The sequence below is a fragment of the Megalops cyprinoides genome, chromosome 15 (genome assembly GCF_013368585.1).
Source record: "Megalops cyprinoides isolate fMegCyp1 chromosome 15, fMegCyp1.pri, whole genome shotgun sequence".
Lineage (NCBI taxonomy): Eukaryota > Metazoa > Chordata > Actinopteri > Elopiformes > Megalopidae > Megalops > Megalops cyprinoides.
Window position 1 is genome coordinate 10,303,137 of NC_050597.1, and position 24,922 is coordinate 10,328,058.

The 24,922-nt window shown below is 45.8% G+C and overlaps 1 protein-coding gene across 1 annotated transcript in view; it reads right to left on the reverse strand.

Moving 5' to 3' along the window:
- Positions 1-12,008: 12,008 nt before the first annotated feature.
- LOC118790487 (sprouty-related, EVH1 domain-containing protein 2-like) overlaps positions 12,009-24,922 on the reverse strand; it is a 35,091-nt gene continuing 22,177 nt past the window's right edge. Inside the window, exons 3-6 of the mRNA XM_036547419.1 lie at positions 24,536-24,704; positions 22,506-22,570; positions 13,371-13,526; positions 12,009-12,701 (exon numbers count right to left, since the gene is read on the reverse strand). Of these exons, the coding sequence (XP_036403312.1) occupies positions 12,018-12,701; positions 13,371-13,526; positions 22,506-22,570; positions 24,536-24,704 (1,074 nt within the window). The 3' untranslated portion in view covers positions 12,009-12,017. The remainder of the gene's footprint in view (positions 12,702-13,370; positions 13,527-22,505; positions 22,571-24,535; positions 24,705-24,922) is intronic.

Below are 24,922 nucleotides of genomic sequence, written 5' to 3' on the forward strand. Positions count from 1 at the left end.
AGGGGGAGGGGTGGTGGGGGGGGTGGGTGGTTGGGTTGTTGGGTGGGTGGGGGGGGGGGGTTGTGTGTTGGGTGGAGACGTGGAGCCCTTATGACAATTTTCCTGGGAAGGTTTATGTTTTCTGCCCATAACCGCCACCAGATTTAACCACCAAAATTTCACCAAGATTGTTATTCCTGGCCTGAAGGATCTCAGCCACAGCGGAGACAGGCTTGGATCTGTGTGTCTGTAAGGATCCTGCTTAGGGCTAGCTGCTCACTATCACAGTGTTCGACTCCTTTCTCTCCCATGTACTTCTCATCGAGGTTGTGGCAACAGGTGTGCTACTCTAATCGAAAGCAGTTGGGATGGGTGCACAGCGTTTTCCCTGGATATGAATTGATTTTGTTCAGGGTGAGGCTGGGTTGGAGGCGTTTGGCGAGCGAGGGCGAGTTTGTGCAGGCTTTCCCTGCTCACTGGATCCATCACCTCTGTGGCTTGGCCTTATGCCCTTTGCCCACTTCATTGACATGAACTCAATTGGACCTTTCTCAAATGGGCATTTACCATTCCTTTATAATGGAAAAAATAATAATAATTAAAAAAAATCAGCAAATTCAATAAGGACTGATCAGTTTTTGTCAGGTTTATTTTTTTTTTTAACTGTTATGATTCTGATATTCTCTTTTTGGGGGAAAAATGGGGTTTGCTTTCTTTCTGTTGGATGTCCGATACATATTCTGTTTTTATTTTTCATACTTTTTACTTTTTGCAGTGCTTTACTTCCATTTTTCTCTGGAGTAGAGAGCGAGAATGTGTAGTCGTGTAATTTCCCATCACCGCCATTTGACACGGAGCTTAGGAAAATTTCATCCTGTTTCACTGAGAAATGCAGACGAGAAAAAAAAGGGACAGGGCTTTCCTGACCTCCACTCTAGTGATGTTTTCAGGGGTCTGAGGGGGGATGAAATGTTTGTAATATTAAATAAGAACTTGGTGTCGTTAGACATGGAGACATTGTAAAAGCTGGTATTTAAGTTTTCTGTTTGGCTCTCATGTGTATATTGGAGGCACTTCATATTCAGTATATATATATTTTTTTCCATAAACGTTCATCCAGTGCCAAGCGCAGTTATTGTATCTGGATCTTTTTTTGTTTATTGTTTTCTTTTTTTTTTTTTGTTTTGTTCATAGCATAACTGCCTAACGCGGATTTAAATAAAGCAAAGTGATTTATAATGCTTGTGTACAATTGGTTTATTGCGTCAGGTGTGCCCGCACAAACCAGGTATACAGTTTCTTTTGATGCATATATATGTATATAAATTTACCAACACTGCACATCCACATAAAGTCCTTTGTAGTTTTTTTTTTTCTGCTGTAGGATTTCATTTACACTAACCCTTCTGAATTTGTATAGAGCCCAATTATTGGCTTTTGGAGTGTCTGCCATATCGCTGCTGATTTAAATGACAACATTTAACCAATAATAAGTCACATTGTGTATGGCCTATCAAAGCCTATATACGTTTTTCCATCAACTTCACTCCCTGATGTGCACTGTACACTGCTTACATGGATACATTGGTTGTTGGCAATACGTTTTTTTCCTTTTGAAAGGAGAAACAATCAGACCAACCTTTTTATATGTTATGCCTGTTTTACATTAAATGGAACTGGTGCTATTAATCTGACGACATAATAGTTTCTGTACTAACCTTAATACCTTAACCATAATCCTGGGCCTAAACCTGGCCCTGGGCTGTGTCCTGTTATGGGACTCTGTCTGATGATTTCTTTGGGCCAAATGCATTTGCGTTGGGTTATTTTTCTGCAACTCGGAATGATATTCATTTCTGGGGCTCGGCATTTTCTGGTGTAATCTGGGTCGAAGACTCCCTTGGGAACGGGCAAGAGCTGTGTCCTGTCTGGGATTTGGCCTGGGGGCCTCTTTTTGATGGTTATGACCTAGGCTGTGGGACCATACTACTTACCATTGTGGACATGTGAATGTGTGCCAGGTCATGCTCTCTTCCTTATACTGACGGAAGAGCCCAAACTGACCTTTACCTCACTCTAACCCCACAGTAGCAGTAGAGCAAATGTCAAAAACTTCAAAACTTCAAAAAGAGGCATTCTGTACAGTTACTACAGGATTGCAGTAATGAATTAATTCTTAGTCTTTGCTTCCATATAAAACCATATTTTCATTCAGTCTTCTCTTGTGAGGTACCATGGTAAAATGTAGTTTGGGTGAGCAACTGAAATAATTGCACAGATCTACATTTAATCATATACATGTATAATTTAAGGGAAAAGGTCTGGAGGTAAGGGGACATGCAGCTGACAGTCACTTTTGCAAAATGGAGGTGTTGATGTCTTTGATGTGGCCAGCTGTGTGGACCTATGAAACACCAGTCTAATGTGCTAGACGTTCACGGCTGTCAGAGCTTCCTGTGTCACGACCATCAAAAGAATAAAAAAAAAATCTACAGTTTGTTTCCTTCAGTTGCCAAAATATAGATGCTCAGAGTAAGATGTCCATTTATTTTACTGGATTTAGAGCGTATGGATGGGGCATTGAGCTCACATTTAATGAAGGATACAAACACAATGGCCCATCTGGGGTTGTAACCCACCCACTCTGTAGTGACCCTGATTCAGTGATGAGCTTGAGTTTTCCATTTGAGGACAGGCAACAGCAGACCCAGGTGCTGAGGAGAATAGACCAGAACTGGGGAACTCTTGACTGAAATCTCAAGGATGCGCTCAAGTGAGAAAGGGACCTCACAGGAGAGCAGGAGAGCCTTTGAACTCTGCGGGTGGTGGGGGGGCGGCCGTGTGCTTCCAGAGCCATTTGTGCGAGGGACACGCATGGCATCCTTCTTTATCCTACTGGCAGTCTTGCGTTTCATTGGGTTAAAGGCACTTTAAACTGCAAGGCTCTTGCTGTGTGGGAACAGAACTGCTCCAAGGCCTACAAAGGCCTAAAAAAAAGTACGGCCTACATTAGCCGTTGTCATACTTTTCAAGAAACGCATCTTTGCAAACCAAATTCTATTTCATGCCCATGCCCATTTCATTGTCATCGTTAACATGGCATTGTAATGTACCAGTGGTGGTTGGCAAGCTATGAAGGAGTGAGAACTTTCCTTTTTTCACCACCAGTTCAGAACCTGTTTTTGATTGCATTGAAGGATCAACAAGGAATCACTGGAATTGCTGTCCACTTATACAGACAAATTTACTCTTGGACATCAGCATTTACACTGTGGTTTTCAAATATTTCCATCTTTTGAAAAACTGATGATTGCAACATGCATTCTTTGATGTCAGCCTCCTTTGTGGGAAAGAAATAAAACAATCGTTCCTCCCATAATGTGTCTATTTCTTTTTTGTTTTGGAAATACTTTGCCGGAGATTAACTGTTACCAAGATCCGATCTTCTACTAAAACCTGTTAGTTGTGCATTAACATGTGGTTGAAATCCAGTGAGCCAAGTTTGAAAAGATCATGTGTAAGAATTCCACTCAAAAGCTCTCCGTAAGGATTTGTATGATCTGTAGTGTAACAAGTCAACATAGAGGTGCAGAGATTTTAATGTAGCCCTCTCCTTCCTGTCACGTACCTACAGCATAAAACTCTTAGTTACAGGCCCATTGGGGGGCAGTGAAATTGGGTTGTTATAAATTAAACATGAATTATAACATACTTCATTTGGTTTGACAGGAAAAAAGGAGGAAAAGACAAGAGATACTCCACCAAGCCAACATAGGCTCTCTTCACTACTCAAGTCTGAACAGACTCCTCAGTCCGACAGTGGGAGGACTTTTGTTGAGAAAGTTCTGAGCTAGCCATTTTAATCCTTCAGTGAAGACATGGGGTTACAAAAGTCAATTAAGGTATGGGGCAAAAATGGAAAAGATGGCAAAAAATAAAGTTTCAAAGCGCAGGTGAACACATGGCTGCTTGAGGTTAGAAAGTAAGTGAACAAGTGCTTTGTTCCCTCAAGAATAGTCTGGTCAGGCATAACATTGTGCCAAGTGGCGAGACCTCAAGAGAGCAGAGACAAATATAGCCCAGAACTGGGAGACTGAACAATTTAACACAAGCACCATCCGAGAAAGAATATGTATTAAAAATTCCACCTTCCACACACAAGGCAATGCTTTCCAGAATGGTATTTCTCTTGGACAGGCGAGGAATATATATTTTTGTGCCTGTCTGTGTGGACGTTGGGCTGGCCCAGCACAATGTTGTGCAGTGGATTTGTGGCCGTTTCCCAAGCTTTCCTTGCTTACAGTGCAGAGCTGTGTGTGTGTGTGTATGTGTCTGTGTGTATGGGGGAGCTCTGTTTTTGTAGGCCTCCATTTGGAAGCATTCTCTGTTTGTAGGCCTCTGTGCAGGACTGTGTACAGACATGGCCTGACTTTGGTTTGCCCCTGTTCAGAGGCCTCTGTGTATCTCCACCTGGGGATTCACACCCGAGGAGTCTGCACAGACCTTGTTCTGGAGGTCAGGGGAGAGACGGCAATTACATGCTAGACTGTCCAGCACACCTCCCCCAGACCTCAGGGGGTCTGCTTGTAAAGGAAGGAAGGAAGTCATTTTTGGAGGATAAACAGAGAAGGCCTCAGGAAAGAAAGAGGGAGGGAGAAAAACAACCTCCGCAGATGGACAAAGAGCAAGGAAATGTAAATAGCACAGAGCTCTGGAGACTCCAGAGGGGACCCGAGGAAGAGGGACTATTTCCGTGCCTGGAATAGAGGTAGTGGAGGCAATCGGGGGGGGCGTTTTTTCTGGGAGTCATTTTTCATTAAGGCTCTCTGTCACACAATACCTTCCCCTGCAGAACCTCCTTAGTCACACACTGGGACAGGGAGAAGGGAATGTGGATTACCCAGGCCACGGATCAAGGCCATCCTCTTACTGAGTATAAAAAATTAATATGTAGGATGGCTTTAACTTCACAAGGATAATGTATGTTGAGCGAGACCATTCAAAATATTGGTAATGAAAATCACACAACACATTGTCAAATCAGCTGTCTGTCAGAATGGAACAAGGTTGCAGATTGGAGAATAAATAAAAAAAGAGACCAGATACCATATGAGGAAGTGAAAATGACACTTGCTTTTGCCCTTCATTGTTCAACTAGCTAGTGACAACAGTGCTATAAGATTACAGAAACACTGGATAGAAACTTCAAAAAAGAGAAGACACTTTCTGCTGGTCTGTCTAGAAAAGAGTAAGTTGATGGATTTACATAATTAATTGTGGGGGGGGGGGGGGGGGGGGGTGGCTGATAATGAGATAAACCTGGCTCCTGGACACTTAAATAAAACCCTCACAAGAAAAGGAAAACCTCTTCTCTCACAAGCTTGTATAGGCAGCAGTTCACTGCCAAAGTGGCCATGTGGAGACAAAGGGCAATTAGTGAAAAGGGAGAAGCTATATAAAGCCATGCTATAAAAAGTGCACTTGGAGTTAACCTTGGTCTTTTTGCAAGTTGCTTTTTTTTCCTGCAAGTTGCTTAGGGAGAACAGAAGAAGAGTTTGCTCCGGCTGCAATGTAAAGCAACCCGGGGAAGGAGCGGAGGGGACAGAGGCGTATCATATTCACATTTGTTTCAGATTTCATTCATGTAAACAAAAGGAGGCAGGCAGACACGCTGGGGCCTATTTAAACTAGGCCTGAATTAGATCTGTCAAAGCAACAGCCCCACGTCTCTCACAAAGCCCTAATCCAATCAAAACCCAGCTTTGATGGGGTCGGAGCATGGTCGCTCAGACAATTATTTTTGTTTAATATTTTTTCCCCCCGGTTTACGTTGGATGACACGCTGGGGGTTTCAGGCCGGCTTGAAAAGGGGGGGAATTGAGCCTCGCGCACACAAAAACACACACAGACGCACACAAACAGACATGAAAAGCATGTTTTCAGCGAGACAGCATTGTTTCCACATAAGTTTCTCATATGTCAAAAATGACATCATTCCATTTAGGGGTGGGTGGGGAAGGATTTGTGGAGGTTGCAGTATAATGGCAAATGGGCTGGTAAACCTCCGGTTTTATAATGTTCAAGTGAAGTCAGATGCACATAATGTATTAAGAAAACTGTTGGGATAGTATGGCTTGATTTCAGTTTGTGGAGGATTTGTTTCTTCCCCCCCCAAGTAAGCATTTGGGACTGCCTGGGGAGATTCTGATAATGACATTTTAGTGGTCTCACTCTCTCTCTCTCACACACACCAGTTCCAGTAGGACTGTGGGAGTGTACAGAGCAAGCAGCAGCCAAGGGAGGATATGAATACTCTCACACAGCACAGAGCTCAACTTTATTTCTCTGCTGGCAAACACCATGGCCTGGTCAGAAAGAGAAACATTTTTTTTGAATGGGTGATTCTTGGCATTGATGTGGGGGGAAGTACTTATTGAATTAAGCAAGTACAGAAAAGTCCACCTCCTCTCCCCTTGGCCTTGAGTTATGATTCAGGCTCCGTAGCCTTCTTGTACTTCTTGTACTACTCTACTTCAATTGGCTGTGACCAGAACATATAAATAACTCCCAATATTAATAAGCAAGAAAATAAACACCAGCAATATTATGGTGACATTATTTCAAAATACTTCACAGTTTTCCCGTCAGTTGCCCCGCAGCGCTACGCCCATCTCTGTCATCAGTCATAGAATTGGGTTTTAGAGAATAAGAAAATGTGTCAGCGGCTGCCAAATACTTTACGACAGGCTGTGGCACTGCACACACACAAACACACACAAGGATCAAAATCCTGGGGCTCTGAGGTCGGTGACAGCAGCTGGCAGCGTGACCGCCGGGGCGGCTTGCTCGGGCCCGTTGGAACAATCGCATCGCTCCCCGTCCACTTTTCGCCCACTTGGCGGATCCTCTGCTTGCCGTTATTGGCCAGATAACGGGCGACAATAAACAAATGGGGCCGGCTGAGACAATGCCTGATGCGGCCCTCCCTCCGCCTGTGTGCTGTGGGAAAGTGGCTCTCTTCCCTGCCCGCTGGAGGATGTGTGGGCTCCTCTGTTGTTATCTGCCTGCAATAACATCCTGATACGTGTACCACAGTGTTCCCTCCAAGGGGAAATGGGATACAAATAAGCGCCGGGCCCAGGCAAGGACGGGATGGGATGGGACGGGACGGGACGGGACGAGGGCGGGGGCGGGGAGGAGAAGGGGGGGCCGGGGCGTATTTGCTATTTTGGCTCCACATCCGTTGTTGATTCCAGGGAAGAGGAGATGCGGTGCTCCGGGCCTGGCTGGTGGCGTGCGGATGGGTGGGAGTGCCGGAGTGAAGTGGACATCTTTCTGCTGCCTGTCATAACAGTGTTTCTGAAACCCAGCGGGCCGCCGGCCAACAAAACACCGTTTCCTCACTCAAATCTTCCACCTCTTCGGCATTCAACCTGGCCTTTCAATTATGAACTTAAGACATAAGAAAAGCATCAGGAACTGTATCAATGTGTTTAATGCTATTTAAAGCACGCTGTATTGTTTATTTCAGTGGGGCACTTGGAGCTCTTTGCTAAGAGAGTGCGTAGGTGTGTGTGTGTCTGTGTGGAAACCAGCCCGCTCGGCCTTGAGGCTTCACTGATGGCAGCTGACACACTGCTCAGAAGTAGCTCTCTTGTGGGTCATTTCAGGAGGAAAGGCTTTGCGTGCCAGTGTTGACAACAGACCCCTGTGTCCGGTGGAGAGACGTCAGCACACTGTTCCCAGAATCAGGGCTGAGGGCCACTGTAATATAAGGCACCAGGAGGCGGTGAAATCTCAGACTTCAGAGAGGCACAATGGTATGGAATACTGTGCACGGGAAACAGAGGGGCAGCACCATCCTTCAAGCATAAGCCCTTCATGAGGAGACAGAGCTCAGGTAGAATTGTGTGAAAACAGTGTGACACCAAAACCTCACTAAGCCACTGTAAGTGGCTAATGGTGGCCTTTCAGAACCACAGTGTCCCTCTAGAACAGGACTAGGTGACAGAGAGTTGAATTTGAAGATGAATGAATTTAAAGCCAAAAAAATCGGTGGAGAAAAATCAGACACAGCTGAATAAAACTACAGTATTTTGGAAGGGTACAGACAGCTGCCTCACACAGCTACAACAGAAAATCTCATTAAAACATTAAAATATGGAGAAAAATGTTGGGACATTCTTGTGTACCTCTGTTCATTTTGCAAGTTACTTTGTTATTGCCGGACAATGAAGAGGTGACGTTATTATTCACAGATAATTTATGGAGGCATAGACGTATTATATCATTGTGAAATTATACAAGACATCAGTTAAGGAATTAGATGTATCCAATTTTAATAACGGTGCTGAATCTCGAGGACTTTCGGCCTTTGACCATTATGATAGCTCTCTGTAAACGTGTACGTTTCAGGCCATAATGGAAATGCATAGGCCATCCAGTTTGATGTTAGATTATACGTTGCTTTCCTTGCTTTGAACAGAGGGGAAAAAAGTGACCTCATTAGGAGAAAGTATGTCTTAAATGTTTGCACATGTGGAGTTTGATACTATTTGCAGTCACTGAGTGGCATAGCAGGCCAAGCCTTAAGGGACATTCTTCAGTTTTTTTCCCCAGTTAATCCTCCATATGCTTTTCCCGAACGCTTCCAGTGAAACCCCGTAATGTCTTCTAAAGCTTTCACATGTTCATGCTGCAAAGACCGCTGGAACAGGGCCCTGGTCTGGCTGAGAACGTGGACATCTCGGTCATGGTTTCTTGGCAATAAGCTGGTTCTCTGCAAGCGTGTACTGCATTGAGGATGGGACAGTCACACCCTGATGCCGTTTGACAGGGAGCACACGCACGCACATCTGCAAGCTGTGCCCCTGTATCAATTCCCATTTTCACAGCGGGACAGGACAGGGCTTGCAAGCACAGCAAACTACTTCCCCGGGAAAACGGATCTGCGCTGGGGGACGCAGGTTATGGGACAAGCACGCACACGCTCACAAACTCTGGAAACCCTGGAATGCCCCGATGTATCCAAATCGTTACAAAAAGCATACTAGCACACTCTTGGAGCAAAGCGTGTAAAGCTTGATGTGTTCATTTCTTTCCCATTTTTATTGCAGCCGGTTCTTTGCTGTGACACAGTGGAGGCAGACAGAACTGCATGACGTAAAAGAGGAACTACGTATTGGTCAGGCCACACTTCTGGTATTTTTTGATATGATGTATTGGTATTTACAAAGTACTTGTTTCTCTCTTGTGTTTTTTTTTTTTTTTAAGCAAGAGCTACATCAATCATACATATTTTAAAAACAATAAAAAAAGAACTAAAAATGTACATCATACAGTTGATATATTTTTTGCTTTTTACAGAGGTAAAAATGCGTATTGTAAAAAACAAAACTAATCAATACAACAGGGTTTAATTATTTTTAAAAGTATAGTAAAGGATAGATGAACAGAATGCATCAGGCACTTTTTTTATAATAGTTAAATGTGTGCAGTAGCAAGACTGTGCACCAAACAGACAAAACGCTTTTGGTTAACTTTCCTTACCACAGATATAAAAATAAAATTCAGTTCTCTAGTAATGCGCAACGCCAGTACTGAAAAGCCGCTGACCTGGGGGTGGAGGGTGATGATGTACACCACAGAAACCTTGAGAGAGACAGAATGACAGCTGGCTCTTTTATGTACAAAAAATGATGACCCCCCCCCCCACCACCACTACCACCACGCACCCTCTGCCACCATCACAACGTCACATCCAGCTGCTGCCCCGGAAACCGTTGGTTCTGACCCACTCACACCTGGATAAGAAGGTTCTCGGGAGCGTGCACTGAAAGCACGTCAGAGAAACTTGCGCAATGTTCACAAGGTTTCGTATTAGTGTTGTGCTTCTCACTGAGAGATCTTATTGTTCGTCCTGTATATATGGTAACAGGGTAGCACTAACTTTGAGGCTGGTTTGTGTTTCAATCAATCATATTGCAAGCATGTATACATACATATATACATATACATACATGAACAAGCTTCTGTCTGTTAAATATATACATATTCCAACAGCGTCACCCTTGAACTGGCTGGTCTACAACAGGCCCATGCTTTGTGACAGTTGCTGCAGTTGCAGTGTGGAGCAGGGAATAGTTAAAGGCAACACTGTGCTCACCTGGAGGGAGGTGGCAGCTTGTAATATGATGTAAAGTAAAATTTCTAATGACACTCCAACAGAGTCAAAGATGACTGGACTGCAGTGTTCTGGTGGAGTGGGCGGAGCAGAACAACAAAGGCTGGGGTGTCATTGGCTGTCTCCAGCTGCAGAGACGATGTTAGCTGAGGTGGAGCGTCCAGTCAGGACAGATTACACTTGCAAGCTGCCATACTGCGTCATAGATTGTACAATGCGATTTGCCATGATTGCTTAGTACATTTCATCTTTCTTATAATCTTATAAACTTTTATGGATTGGACATCTCTTCCAATATATTAGAAAAATAGTAATACTCCCTCCAAGCTCAATTTAAGCTCTGAAGTCCATTATACCCATGAGGACTTGTGACCTCATTGGAGGACAGCTTCATATACTGTTTTCAAAAGAGCACTTCCTAATGAAAATGACATCCCCCTGAATAAGTTTAAGGCATAAAGTAAAGGTTTCACTGTCTTTTAAGGATTGGAATGACTAAATAATTTGGCAAATGACCTTCAACTGAGCACCTTTTATGTGCGCACATTATTTATTTTCCAATCAGTCTATCTTTCCTTTGTCATTTTTCTTAAAACCATGAAAAGGATATTTTCAGGATAATATTCTGAATCTTAAAATAATTACATACTACACTTACAGGAAAACATCTTGTTCATTTTATCTTCTTAGGGTTGCACACAACACGCATGTCACCTGACTAATGTTTTATGTGAAATAAGGTAAGAGTATTTTAGTGTTTCTTTCCTCAAAGCCTTCCCCATTTTGAAGATTAAACACAAAAGCACCGTTAACATTGGAGTGGGTCGAGTGAAGGTCCTGTTTCACCTCGCATCCATGGCTGTGCTTAGGTACTAACTAACTTTACTGAGCATGATCCATTTTCCCCTCTTCCCTTTGGCTGGTGTTTCAATTATGTGAGAAAAATAAATAAAATTAAAGTCATCTTTGGAACATCGTAACTTGCTTTTGTTTGCATGTGTGTAGATATTTTTATATGAGCTGCAGCTTATGTTCTCGTTTTGGCTTCAATACATTAACAAAAATACTTTGCTGTGGTGCATTGTAGCCATTCCTTTTCCAAACCCTAACACACACTCATCAAGACGCACACGCACGCACACGCACACAAGCACACGCACCAACCACTACCGTCTCGGGTGAGTCCACTTTGTTTCTTTCGCTAGGGGAACACACCAGGTCATTAAGTGCCTCTGCTTGCAGGAGGGAACCAGCTTGATCTTCATTTGGCATGCCACGATTCTCAAATCAACCACACGCAACATCCAAAGAACAAATTAATTCAAGTTCTTAAAATCAGTGTAAAATTAAAAGTACCTGTTTCTTGTTACTTATCGACCTGTTAAGTATGAGCTGTTCTATATGTGTGTATGCATATATGTACATATAAACATATATACATGCATATAAATGTACATATATACATATATATGTATATACATGTATGTATACACATACACACGAACATACACACGCAACAGGACATATATATGTGTATATGAATAATTATGGGTTAGTTCTTTGTAATGCATGACTTGGAGACTGCAAGAAGCCCCTGGAAAAAAAAGGGTTCCTTTCACAAGGAACTGAGAGAGACATCCGCACTGGACGGCAAATAAAGAACAAAGTAAAAAAAAAAAAAAAAAAGTCATTTTCAAGCCACTGAACTGCTCCAATAGTTTTTTTGTCTATCTGGAATTCAGAGAGACAAAACAAAAACAAAATAGAGTTGCCCCCCCCCCCCCCCCCCACCTGAGGAGGAGGCTGTGCTGGTGCTGGCCTCACCCCCCCCCCCCTCCGTCCCCGTTCCCGTCCCTCAGCCCACGGCCTTGTGCTTGCCCCCACAGCAGCCACAGGCCACGCCGCAGCGGTAGCAGGCGTGCAGGGGGGGGTAGCAGCACATGCAGGGGGCGAGCACCGACAGGCTGACGAGGGCCAGCCAGCGCAGGCAGAAGCGCTCGTCGCCGGTGTCACACGAGCAGGGGTCCGAGTAGTCCCCCTCGGGGTCCGACATGCAGTGGTAGAGCAGGCTGTCCGCGCACCACATGAAGCTGACCCGGTGGATGCAGGTCCGGATGGGGTCGGGCGCGTCCTGGCACCGCCCCCGCCGGTTCTCCTCGTGGTTGAACATGTCCCGGCAGTAGACGCAGCGCGAGCGCTCGCCGTCCTCCTTCCGCCGCTTGCCCTTGGGCTTGAAGGGGCGGGGCTGGGTGCCGATCACGCCCCCGTCCCGCCCCCCTCCGCCGCCGCCCGCTTTCAGGTCCCGGTGCCCGAGGTCCGAGTTGGGCACGTAGGGATAGTTGTAGTCGTGCTTGGAGGGCTCGCTCTTGGCGAAGTGCACGTAGGAGTCCGCGTCCTCGGGCCGGATGATCTTGTCGCGGGCGGCGGCGTGGCGGTAGTCCTCGTAGCCCGTCAGCCACGTCCGCTCACGCGGGTTGATGCGCACGATTTCTTCATCCTCGTCCTGGAACCGGATGTGTCGGTGGAACGTGGGCACTGACTGCAGGGAGGGGGAGAGGAAATGGAGATGTGACATGGGGCAGTGCTTTTAGGCGACAATGACAATGAGAAGCCCCCATTGTGACATTCAGGCTATGGAATTTTGTAACAGATGGACAATTGCAATCATATCAGAGGTCCCAATAATATAACACAAAGACGGAAGTCGTCCTTTTACCGAAAGAAAAGCTCTGACATGTACAGGAAGCCTAACCCCTCTCCCAATCCGAAGGATTTGGCCATATGTGAACCTGTGAGATTTCTGCGGAACTGATGTTAGAAAATCACCATGATTACCTATTCACAGTGGCCTTGGACCACAGGGACATTTTAGTTTGCTTTGTCACTGTGTAGGGCCTACGGAAAATATTTGTGCCATGAACAAGTACAAGCTGAAATGAGGATAAATAATGGCCTGAAATTGAACACAAAGTACCTTCTGCTCCATTAGACAGTGACATGATCAACACCATTTTTTGCATGGTGGAGTATGTGGAGCAAATGCACATGCTGCAATTTTAAGCAGACTGCAGAAGCAAACTGCCCTCACTTGCTCCCAAAAAAAGGGAACTGCACAATGCTCTTTGGCCCCACTTCCAGCCCTCTGCGACAGCACACTGCACACGTGCCCCGCACGCTCTTCAGGGCTCGCCGTTCCCCCTGCACCCACCTGATCCATGAAGAAGTGGTCGGTAGGCCGGTACTGGTCGTGGAGGTGGCCCAGGAGGCAGTGATGTCTGTGAGGCTCGCAGAGCGTGGTGGAGGCCAGGGGCTGCATAGGGGGTTCCCTTCTCTGGGACGAGTTGGAGGAGCTGTCAGTGGTGTTCTGATGGACACAAGACGCAAAGACGCTCAGTGCCGTACGAACCAGGGAGGGGAAACGACCAGGCCGCGTGTCTCACCGACTTATCTGAACTGTGACCACGAAGCTAACGCATCGATAAACCAGAGCTGGACTGTGCCCAATTCCTACGTGTAAAAACACACGCAATCCACACGAAGAAGCAGGGTGGTTGTTGAGCCCAACTGTTCTCTTATGACTGAAAGGCAAGTATATGGCTTATCAGCTTTCAAGATTAAACATCACATACAGGACTGGATACTAAAACAAACATCCAAAGCTGTGCAAGCATTGACTATATATATAAGAAAATAAAATATACGCAGCATATAGAACAGCATTATAATTTGATCCTCAAGGCAGGCAATATTTAGGCCCTTCTCCTTTTCCCCTAGTAATTTAACCCAGGTAACTTATTCAGAATTTAGAGGCCATTTCCTGCAGCTTCTTATAGCTTCTGGTCCTTTTATGCACAGGGAAACCCCACGTCCTCTTTCACTAGTTCTGTATGTTCTGAACACCTTATAGCCAATATTGTACCCCTTTTAACCCCATTTTTTCAGTCAGGTCTCTGTACCAAAACACCAATATGTATCAATACCGACTATGTCAATGCTTACTACAAGAAACTCCATCTCCAAAAATGTATTTTAGATCCCAGTATTATTCAAAGATACCTCAGTGTCTTATTTTCAATGTGTCTTTCTCCCTGTCTCCGTCCCCGTCCCCGTCCCCACACCTGACAGTACTGAGCCTCATACAAAATCATATCTGAGCTGCCTTTACTGCTATTATTTGGAGTATGTCTAACACCTGCTACTGGGACAGTCTGTATTACCCAACTTTTACCCCAGTTTTACCTTCCTGCTTGCCCCATGCATCTGACTGTCAGACATACTACTGCTGTCCCCTGACAATCTGTTATCCATACCATACAGACTCCAAAGTCTCTTCCTCTCTATTCCTTTATGAGAAAGGCCTACAGACAGCAGCCATTCCCTCTCCGCAGTCAGAGTGGCGGCTCCAGGGGAGGGGCAAAGGCAGGTTCATTCTGCGTCCGCGCCAGGCTTTGTGCCAGGTGGCTGTGGGATCGCGGCGCTCTGACGTGGATCTGACGTGGCAGTGTTTCAGTCACAGGCCAGAGCAAGCCAAGACATGGCACCGCACAGCTCCTGACGGGCCGCTGGTGTCAGCACCCATGTGCTGGTCTGCTTCAGTGTGACCCCGCGGCCAACAGCTACAGTGTGAACAGAAACCTGTCCTTCTCCCAGGCTGGCAGCCAATCAAAACTTTGGCGTGCCTTCTGGACAACCAAACACAGTGGCGTGTTGATGGCTGGTTCCCTCTGGGGGTGGAATCAAGATCGGCATTAGAGAGGGGTCTTTCATTTGCGGTCGGGCGTTTGGACCTGGTCCCTCCCTTTCTGCATTTCGTCTGCTGCCCCTTCGCCTACGCCCTGTACCCAGGGTTCTGTGCAGTGCAGTGCTGAGTAACAACACATGCACGGGCATACACACACACAGACACACAGACACACAGACACAAACACACAGACAGACACACACGCACACACACACAACCAGTGGGGACTATAATGATCCTCAGAGTGAAGTACAGCCCTCTGGCTGTAAGACCAGACAGGGACACCGGAGCATGCTGTGTCTAGTGCCAGGGTTTGAGCTGAGAAAGAGAAACCGGCCTAAGCAGAGGCTTTCACAAGCAGTACTACAGACCCAGACAAAGGCCAGCCCTGTGCCTGCTCATCCACACTGTCCCTCCAAACTCACATAAGCACAGCCAGGCTGGGATGGGCAAGGGCGGTGTTTAAGGGTTTAAGCAATGCAGGAGTCCCCTCTGATCTATTTCAGCACACTCCTCCAGCACTGCGCTGGGGACAGCCTGCGGAGAGGAGCTGAGTGGGCCGGCCTGAGGAGGGAGAAGGCCCAGGGCAGCGGCCTGTACACAGCTGCCCTCCAGCCCAGGATGGCGTTTTCCCCTCATGTGCCTACGGACTTCAGAACACCCGGCCAAAAATAATACAGGCGTCCCTGCGAGCACTGCCAAGAGCCTAAGCCAACATGATTTAAAAATATGTTTAGGAGGATAGCTGGGCCCTGTCTGCTGGAGATAATTAAAAACACAGACCCTTTCAAATGTTTACACTGCAGGCCTCAAAACACAGGGCCCACGCTCTTAAAGAGCACACGGCCACGGCAGGAAAGGCAGGCGAAAAAAAAAAATCTCAAACTAAATCAGACATCTTATCAAAAGTTTCGGAAGTTTACGGCGCGGAGATAAAGGGGGGACTTCAAAGAGACATGTGGCGCAGCTTTGATTCAAAGGCATACCGTGGCGGCGTTGGGTGAATTCTGCATGTTTTAATGCCTCGCAATCAGTTTCTCAATGGAGGAGGTAAATTAAGATAATGAGTGAGTAAAGCACCGGGGGGCATCATTTCGGGGGCCTGAAGTCTTTGGGTAATTACCCACACAAGCTCCCTTCATCAAGCTCCCTCAGCAAGACTGCTCACCCCGCAGCAGAGTGGAGGCTCAATGACAGACCGTCTGTGGTGGGAGATGACTGGATACTCAGCTTCATCTCCCACAATGCACTGCAGCAGCACACACTGTCCTCCATACACACACTGTGGGAAACATACAGCAGGCACAGAGGACTGAGTCGAAAACACAGTTCCCCCTCTTTGCCTACTGCCGTAGTTTTTATTAGTGTAAGGAGCCAAGCTGCAATTCACTCCCATGTGCCTGTAGCTGAAGTAGTCTGGGGAAAGAGAGTTGACCAAAACTAGACCAAAACTGACCAGTCCTAGAGATAAAATTACCCTGGGTCAGTTACTCTACTTGGACCTAAAATGAGTAAAAACTTTCCAAGAGGGACTGTAGGAACAGAACCCCCTCCTCAAAACCACCCAAATCCCAGCGAGACATCTGAACGCAGTGACAGCAGGGGGGGGTATTTGTAGTCACACTAATTATCAGCCATGCTTTCACCACCAGACCCGACACAAGAATGGAACTCTCAGCAGCTGACAATTCTAAAAGAACCCTTGGACAGCCTGCCTGGAATCTGCATCCCAGCGCGCTGTTCTGGAAGAGCCCAGAGGCCCCTTGTTCCTTCCCTCACACAGCCTCAGAGAGGGCTGAGCAGCAGGTGAGTCCCCACACACCCTCAACGGGACATGCACAAACCCGCTACAAACCGTGGAAGCTCCGCAGGGCCCGCAGGGAATACCAAATGATTTAAAAATGAAAGTGATACCAGCAACTATGATTTCGCAAAAGTACAAGGGGCCTTTTTTGCCAAAGTACATCCAGCTAAGTAAACAGTGAAGCGGCAATAGATTAATGTCAATCCTGTTCCCAAGATTGAACATCCTGTGGAAATTACAAGCTAACCCTTCCTCCCCAAAGCAGCTGAAAAAAAGGGGAAAAACAGAAGAGAAGAGAAGTGTGTGCCAGGCCTTGCAGTGCGGTTAGCGCTGGGTCCCATCACCCGCAAGACAGATGGTCTGAGCCTGGTGGGGGGTGCCGCTGATGGGGGGAAGGGGTGGAACTCTGTGAGGTATAAAGGGGTACTGGTTTCCACTACCTTCTCTCTCTCTCTCTTTCTCTAGCTCTCCCCCTAGGGCTGTTGGTCTTTCACATCCCACTTCCTTCCAGCGTGCTCCTGGCTGTGAGCTCTATGTGCTGTGAGGCCCATCCCTCAGCCCTGCTTCAGAGCTGCACAGGAAGTTGTCAATCAACCCACCCCCCCAGCAAGCCCCCCCCCCCCCCTTCCGTCAGCCAGCCAGCACTGCCTTTCTCAAACAACATAATGTTTACAGGCTGGGCAAAGCCAGCTCTGTGTGTACTGATCTGCAGCAGAGGAGATACACTCACAGATCACACACACACACACACACACAAAATTACCAACCTCTAACACTGACAAACACTTCAAGCAGGTCTAAAACACATGCTCACACCCATGAACACATGTACTTGGATACAAAACCAAAGGAAGGAAGAAAAGAGACAAAAACACACCAGCTTCTGCTTTCTGGAGAGCTCCTTATTTCCTACACACACGTGTGCAGATGTCACTTTGCTGACAGCCACATTCAAAACCAAGACTAAGCCTCTACCTGGGTCCACAGTATTCTTTCATTAGTCACTGCTTATATACTCATGCAAATATTGGAATTATTAAAAAAATTTGTATTAAAGAATTCCTTTAATATATCTAAAGTAACTTATAGTATGACTTTAAGAAAGACTATCCACGAAAAGATAAGAAAAGGAGCATTTTAAAGCTCATTAGGGTTTGCTGTTTATGTTTTTCAGTTAATTTGCCAACACAAAGAATTTTGCATGCTTGCAGTCAATCCTGCCCCGCCACTCTAAACCTAGTCCACCAGTTGGTGCCTATTTTGAGAAAGCGGTGAACTGCTGCATCATTTATGGGATCAGGGTGGACAAGTGCAGCCTCAGAGAAAGCAATCCTGTACTGTGCTGTACTAGACTTTGTGAATCTGTACTGTGCTATGCCCTTCTCTGTGACTCTGTATTGTGCTGTCTTAGGCTCTGTGACTCTGTCCTGTGCTATACCTGCCTCTGTGACACTGTATTGTGTTGTACTAGGCTCTGCGACTCTGTACTGTGCTATACTGGGCTCTGTAACTGTAGCGTATTACAGTAGATTTTGTGACACTGCTGTGCTATAGTATAGTATAGTATGACTTTTTACCGTGCTATACTAGGCTATGTAACTCTGTACCGTGTTATAGCAGGTTTTGTGACTCTGTTGCACTATAGTAGGCCCTTTGACTTTGGACTGCACTATACTGTGTTCTGAGTCTATTGTGCTGCCCTCGGTTCTGTGACTCTGTGCTAAAATTGGCTCTGTTACCTTGTGCTGTGCTGCACTCGGTTCTGTGACAGTACTGGTCTATGTTGTGCAGGGTTACTCTGCTCTGTCACAGTTGTGCTGGTGAACTGGGTCCGTGCTGCAGACCAGGATGAGTCATGAGCTCCCTCTCTCTCTCTCTCTCTCTCTCTCTCGCTCTCTCTCCTCTGTGGAAATGAGGTCTGTTCAAATGTGTGATGTAACAGTGGAGCTGTCCCACAGAGCAGAAAGGGGACACTGAAATTGGCTCTTTATGTTGTGACGGAGCAGCGACAGAATCTGCCTCAGAATGTATGTTTGCCTGTATTTCAAAGCTTAAGATTCTGATGCTAAATGTCACAAACTTTAGTAAAGCATCTTACTGGTCAATGAGAGCAATAATGGTCTCCCTTTCTTGGAATGACAGCTCCTTCCATTCCTTCCCCAACCATAAACCCCATTATTTCAGAAGAAGTACATGCACACAAAAGGAAAATAAAGAATGAGGACTCCCAAAAAATAACTCACTTCTGCCATTTCATTTACAGTAAACTTCAACATACTTTAACTCACAAAGCACCCAATTTTTGCCCACTTGCTGCAGAACAAGACAGCAGTTTGGTCCACAGAAAAAAAACTCCAACTCTCCATGACAAATTATTATTGTTGTGAATGCAGCTACTCAATCTCAGAATCCTTGCTATTCAGGCTCAAATTTGGGCATTTTAATAGCAAGATAAGCCTGGCAAAAACTGCAACTGATTTGAGGCAGTTTGCATCTTGTACACTGATTCTCAAAAACAAATCCAGTTTCTCAGGAATATACACCTGAACGTGACTTCTAATCAAAATATTAACAGGGTGAACAACTTACTGCTATCCCTATCAAAAAACCTGTCAGAGCAAAAAAGGGCACCATTTATCTATGTTCAAGATACAATGGTTCATCACGGTGTTGGCTGCAGCAACATTACCAAGTAAAATCCTCCACTGGAGGTCTCCCACTCTCCTACTGCAAACAGATTCTTACGCAGTAGAACCTCACTATTAGCTAGCAGGCAAGCCATCCATCTTTAATAAGACTTGTTTCACTGACTGAAAAAAGATGCAAAGCATATCATGTATAAACATGCTTCTCCTGCCACAGTCTTTAAGGTTATGGCCCTTAACCCTCTCCATTAACAGCAGCCCTGGCTCTGTAGTGACTTCAGGTTTACAAGTGTTCAAAGATGGAACTGTGACACAGCTAAGGTGTCCTGGCATTTTTCCGGCCTCAAAAAACTGCCTTAGGAATGCAGAGCTGTTGGTGGAAACTGAGGTGAGACAGAAACAGGAAGAGACACACACACACACACACACACACACACACACACACACACACACATACACACACACACACACACACACACACACACTTACTTTATCTGTGCACAAAAATGACACCTGCTCATATAAATATGCGTAATGAAGCAATGGCTGAAAACCAGATCACCCAAACATCCAGAACAAAAAGTATTAGCAGATAGTGCCAGTGACAGTGCCCTCCACAGGGCCAGACCAAGCACACGGTTTGCAGGGGTTAAGTATAGGTTAGCTTATGTGGAATCATTTGGGAGGAATGTGCACCCCAGTGGCGCACCCCTCCCCCCCACCCCCTCCACTTCGTCAGTCTATCTAGCTGTAAATCCGCTCCAGCATTTCGGCTGTCTGCGGCCACTTGCCTCGCACAGGCAATTTCTGGAAAGGTCACTTCCACGAGTTGGGAGCAGACGGCGGGCGGTGACAACTGCAGCCGCTGTCCCACTGTCTGTGTGCATGCGTGTGTGTGTGCGTGCGTGTGTGTGTGTGTGGTGGGGGGTCCTTGTTTCTTGTCCCATCCATCACGGGACTGCGGGACCCTCTGGGGGGCTTGCCGGAAGGGCCATGTTATTTTCTCCCCTCGTCCAGCTCATCTGACACAGGGGGGACAGGGTTCCATTTACACACCAAGCTGATTGGCTGATGGGTGCTGTGAGCCACACCTCATCTCAAACAGCGGTGTTACCCACCAGCAGCACAGGTTCACTTGCTACAGACGTATCTCACCGACAACAGTCCCAAAACGGCCAACTGTCAAGCAGGCTTTCTATACGAACTAATGTTTTGTGGTGGAAGCTCTTCCCGTATATTTCACACAAGCCTGTTCTCTCCAAATCAGCAGTGTAGCATAGTGGTGAGCAGCAGGACTTGTAACTGAAAGGTTGCCAGTTTGATTCCCTGCTGGGGCACTGCTGCTGTATCCTTGCTGTACCCTGCTGCTGTTCCCTTCGGCAAGATACTTAACCCACAATTGCCTCAGTAAAATACCCAGCTGTATAAATGGATAACATTGTAAAAGAAAGAAATAAATGAATAAACTGTAACTGATGTTAGTTGCTCTGGATAAGAGCATCTGCTAAATGCTAATAATAATAATAATAATAAAATCTCGTTTTAACCATTGTCTGCGTACACCGCTGCCAAGCGTCTCAGGGATGCCTCCCCGCTGCCTGCGCCCGCCTGGCTCCCAGCTCTCAGACATGAGGCTTCTCCATGAACCCCCCCCCCCCTCCCTCCTCCCCTTTCCTCCCTCCTCCCTCCTCCCCCCTCCCCCAGTCCCCCTCTGCAGCTGTAAATCAGTGTGGCAGTTAGCTGGGAAGCAGCTGCTAATGATAGCTTTACTGGGGAGAGCAGGAAGTCACCTCTTGACCCCGCCTGCTGCTCCTCATCTCCTGTGACTGGGACAAAAGGATGGAAACCAACCAAATGCCAAGTGTCGGAGGAGTCTGGTCAAAACACTACAGGAAACCTGGCTGCCCCCCCCCCCCCCCCCCCCCCCCGAACCCCCCGCTAGTATCGGGGCCGGCCATCTCCGCTTAACAAAGGCCCATCTCTCCCGGATCAGACTCTGCCACACAAAAACAACACAAGCTCCCTGCCTATTCTGGGAGTCTTCACACGCACTTCAAAGAGAGAGAGAGAGAGAGAAAAAATACTGCTGGAAAAAAGGAAAGGAACGTAAATGTGAAACATAAGAGCGATTCCCGTATGGAAATATCCGGACACCAATACTGCTTTTCCCCTCCGTCCTGCTGGAAGCAGGCTTGCTGGCCCAGGTCGGTTCCACCTGGATTTCCGCTACGTCTTTCTTCAGGCAGAGTGAGAAACAGCCATGAAACTCTGGCTTCACATCCTATCTGGTGCTGGCCTAGTTACAGACAGGCCAGGGGCCTGGTTAGTGAAGTGTGTAATGGTTACAGTCAAGCAGTGCCAAAGCTCCCAGGAAGAAGGAAATGTTCCAGGTTTTGCAGTTCTACAGTTAGCCATTTTGCTATTGAAACATTATGCATTGAAACAGTAGTCATTGAAATATATATATATATAATTATTTTTATTTTTAATCAATCATTCATTGTCCTCTACAGTATTATAGATATGCTTACCTCTAATAGTTTGCATTTAGTATGAGTAGCTGTATACTAAAACTAAACAGCATCACTCAGAAAAGAATTCATACAAAATATAGCTACAGACAGCTATTTTTAGGTTACCGCGCTACCCTATCAACACGTCATTTGCCAAGCGAAAGCTTGGAAATTCTGTTTTCTGTAAAATTTTCTCTCGCTAAGGTGGCTATAACAGTGTGCACTTCTCCCTCTATTCAACTCTGAATGATGTAACAAATTAAAGCTCAAGTAGTGAAGAGGAACCGAGACAGCTTTGTCTCACAGATCCTCACAGGCTGTGTTAACGGAAAAGTGTAAAAGGGCTTTTTACAGCACATTATAATTCCATGTGTCTAATGTGTTCACAAATATCAGATAAACATTCAGTGCAATGTCAGATGCCAGGGCAGAAAATACAATACAATGACATTTAAGACCCTGAAAACCTTTCGGAGCAAACTTGAAGGATAGGTTTTTGGACTGCAGGTTCTGCTTTGTCTCTTTAAAGACATACTTTTCCACTAATATCATTGGTCTGTCCATTCTGAGCTGCCCATGGCACGGGTGGGACAGGGGATTGTGGGAATGGAGTAAAATAAACCCCAAACGCTGAGCTTACCGTGAAAACATCATCATCACCCAGTTCCACCTCATTCTGGATTGTTGAAGAGGAAGTTGTGGATCCTAGAAAACAAAGCAGAAATATATGAACACCTACTGAAAATGATGCATTTAACACTCGTCCCGCATACAGCTGTATATTACTGAGAGGTAAAAGAGGCCACTGTGAGGGACAGAGCTGAAGATGACAGAGTGTGAGGGTCCTGGCCTGGGCTGGATCTGAGCTTTTAGTGCGAGGGGGCCGGATCAGTCTGTCAAACGGTGCCGGTGATTGATGGATGAAACGGAACACCAGACTCCCAATACGGAACACATGAGCGAAACTGTGGCGCGCTGTCGAAATGTGGTCCCCATATTTCTCTAAAGAGGCTCACTTTGTCATGAATGCAAAGCAGCTACAGTGTGCTCACTATCCTTCAAACCAGAACTTCAGGGGTTAAACGGCAGTGCTGGTTACTGACTGACTGGGCTGAGGCACTCATTCATGTATGCCTTAACAACATATTATTAATACTACCATTATAATGTCCTGCTGTCATTAACAAAGTAAGTGTCTATCTATTAAACGTTTAAAAAATCCTTGAGAGGCAAGTTTCCACTGCTGGAGGAAAGGGAGGCAGCCTGGCATTTTTGAAGCCCTTGTGTTTCCACTTAGGGGCGTCTCCCAGGCACCAATCACAGCAGGGCTCAGATTGGGATGGGACCAAATGAGGAACAGAGAGGCACAGCAGCTTGGCTGCAAACCCACTCAAACCGGTCGAAAGAAAGACGTTGTAATGGAATTAAACGCACTAATCATTTTCTGGTGATGGAATACATACTCACACTTTAGAAGATAATCTGTTTGGAAAATGAAAACCAGCTTAAAATGAAACTTTCAAGGTTCACTCATTATTTGAAAGCGGGAGTCAGACTACAGAGATGCTGTAGAGGTAAGAAAGTAAGCCTGGCTGAGTGTAGTGAAACTCCAATAGCAGTCAATAGGACATTCAATATGACATGCCACAACTGCCCTAATTTCATCTGTCTGTGAAACACTTCATATGAGATGACATGAGGGACATTTCTGGGCTATTTTCTTGCTAGCTAGCCTGAGTACAGGCTGTGTCAGTCCTGGGTATGACTTGTATCCCTTTCTGTGAAAGAAAATAGACCCAAGCTTCCTGAAATGGCTGTGAAAATAACTGAGAAAGTGTTAAGAGAAATATGGTTCTGGTCACAGCTCTCATTTTTACTGAGACAGTGACACCCAGCTGTTTTTTGACGTTTCTGAGACAATTCTATTTGTCATAAGGAAATCTTTGGACAGCAATCCAAAGGGACCTAGTATTGCTAACAAGAGGCTAGACCACAAGCCCACCCCAAAGCAGCCTCAGATACAAAAACAAGCTCCTCACAAGGCCCAAAATGGAGGATCACAGAAATAGAGCTGAACCCAGTTAACACCCCCTCCCTGGTTTTGCCAATCCATGCTTTTTTTGGAAACCAAAATTCAGCCTAACCAGAAGAGTTACATTGTACATAGTGCATTAGTATCTTTGTGTCAGTTTTGTTATGTGCAACATTTCACAATGTGCTCCCCTTCTATTTCTGTTTTCTGTGCAATTCTGGCTCTAGTGCACTGTGAGAGCAATATCTTTTTCAGAGAAAAAAGGGAGAATGGCTGGCTTGTTTCTTGAACAGAAAACTGTCCAAGAAACAAGATATATTGTAAAGACAAAAGTCTTTACAATATATCCTAAGACAGTTATGATGTTCGCTCATTAAAAAAAAACCTTATGAAGTAACTGTACAGTTCAAATAAGAATAGTGAAATATTATAATTTCATTTTAACTTTCCTTTCCATGAAGCCACAAGAGACTCTGTTAATATTCACCTAGTTAATATTCCCACCAACTTAATGCCCCACAACTTTAGTTTACAGCAATGAGTACAATAATTAAGCCACTCTGAAGGAGGGAATGCTTGTTCCCTTGGACAGCAGACAGTTAAAAGTTTCTACATCTGCGTGGCATATGGAAGGTTACCTTCTGTCAGGTCCTCGATGGCCTTCCTCACTCCCCTGTCGAAGGCCCGTGCGTCAGCCGGACTCGTGAACGACAGGCCACACTTCCTGTTGTCGACTTTCCAGTGGTGAAATGTAGGCGTGGCCTTGGTGTAAATCAAGTCTTTCTTCAGGAAACATTCCAGAATCACCTACAACAGCAGACAACGGATCAGGAGAATTCATCAATGAAAGCAATAATCCTATCTGTGAATGCTGTTTTGGAAGGAGCGCTTACTCTACTCTTATTTCACGCCAACATATCAGCCGACAGCCTACCACTCAAGGGTACATAAATACTGTCCTGCAAATCATTTGAATTTACAGCCTGCTTGTCCAGTGTCGTCAATGTAAAAATCACACTGTATGA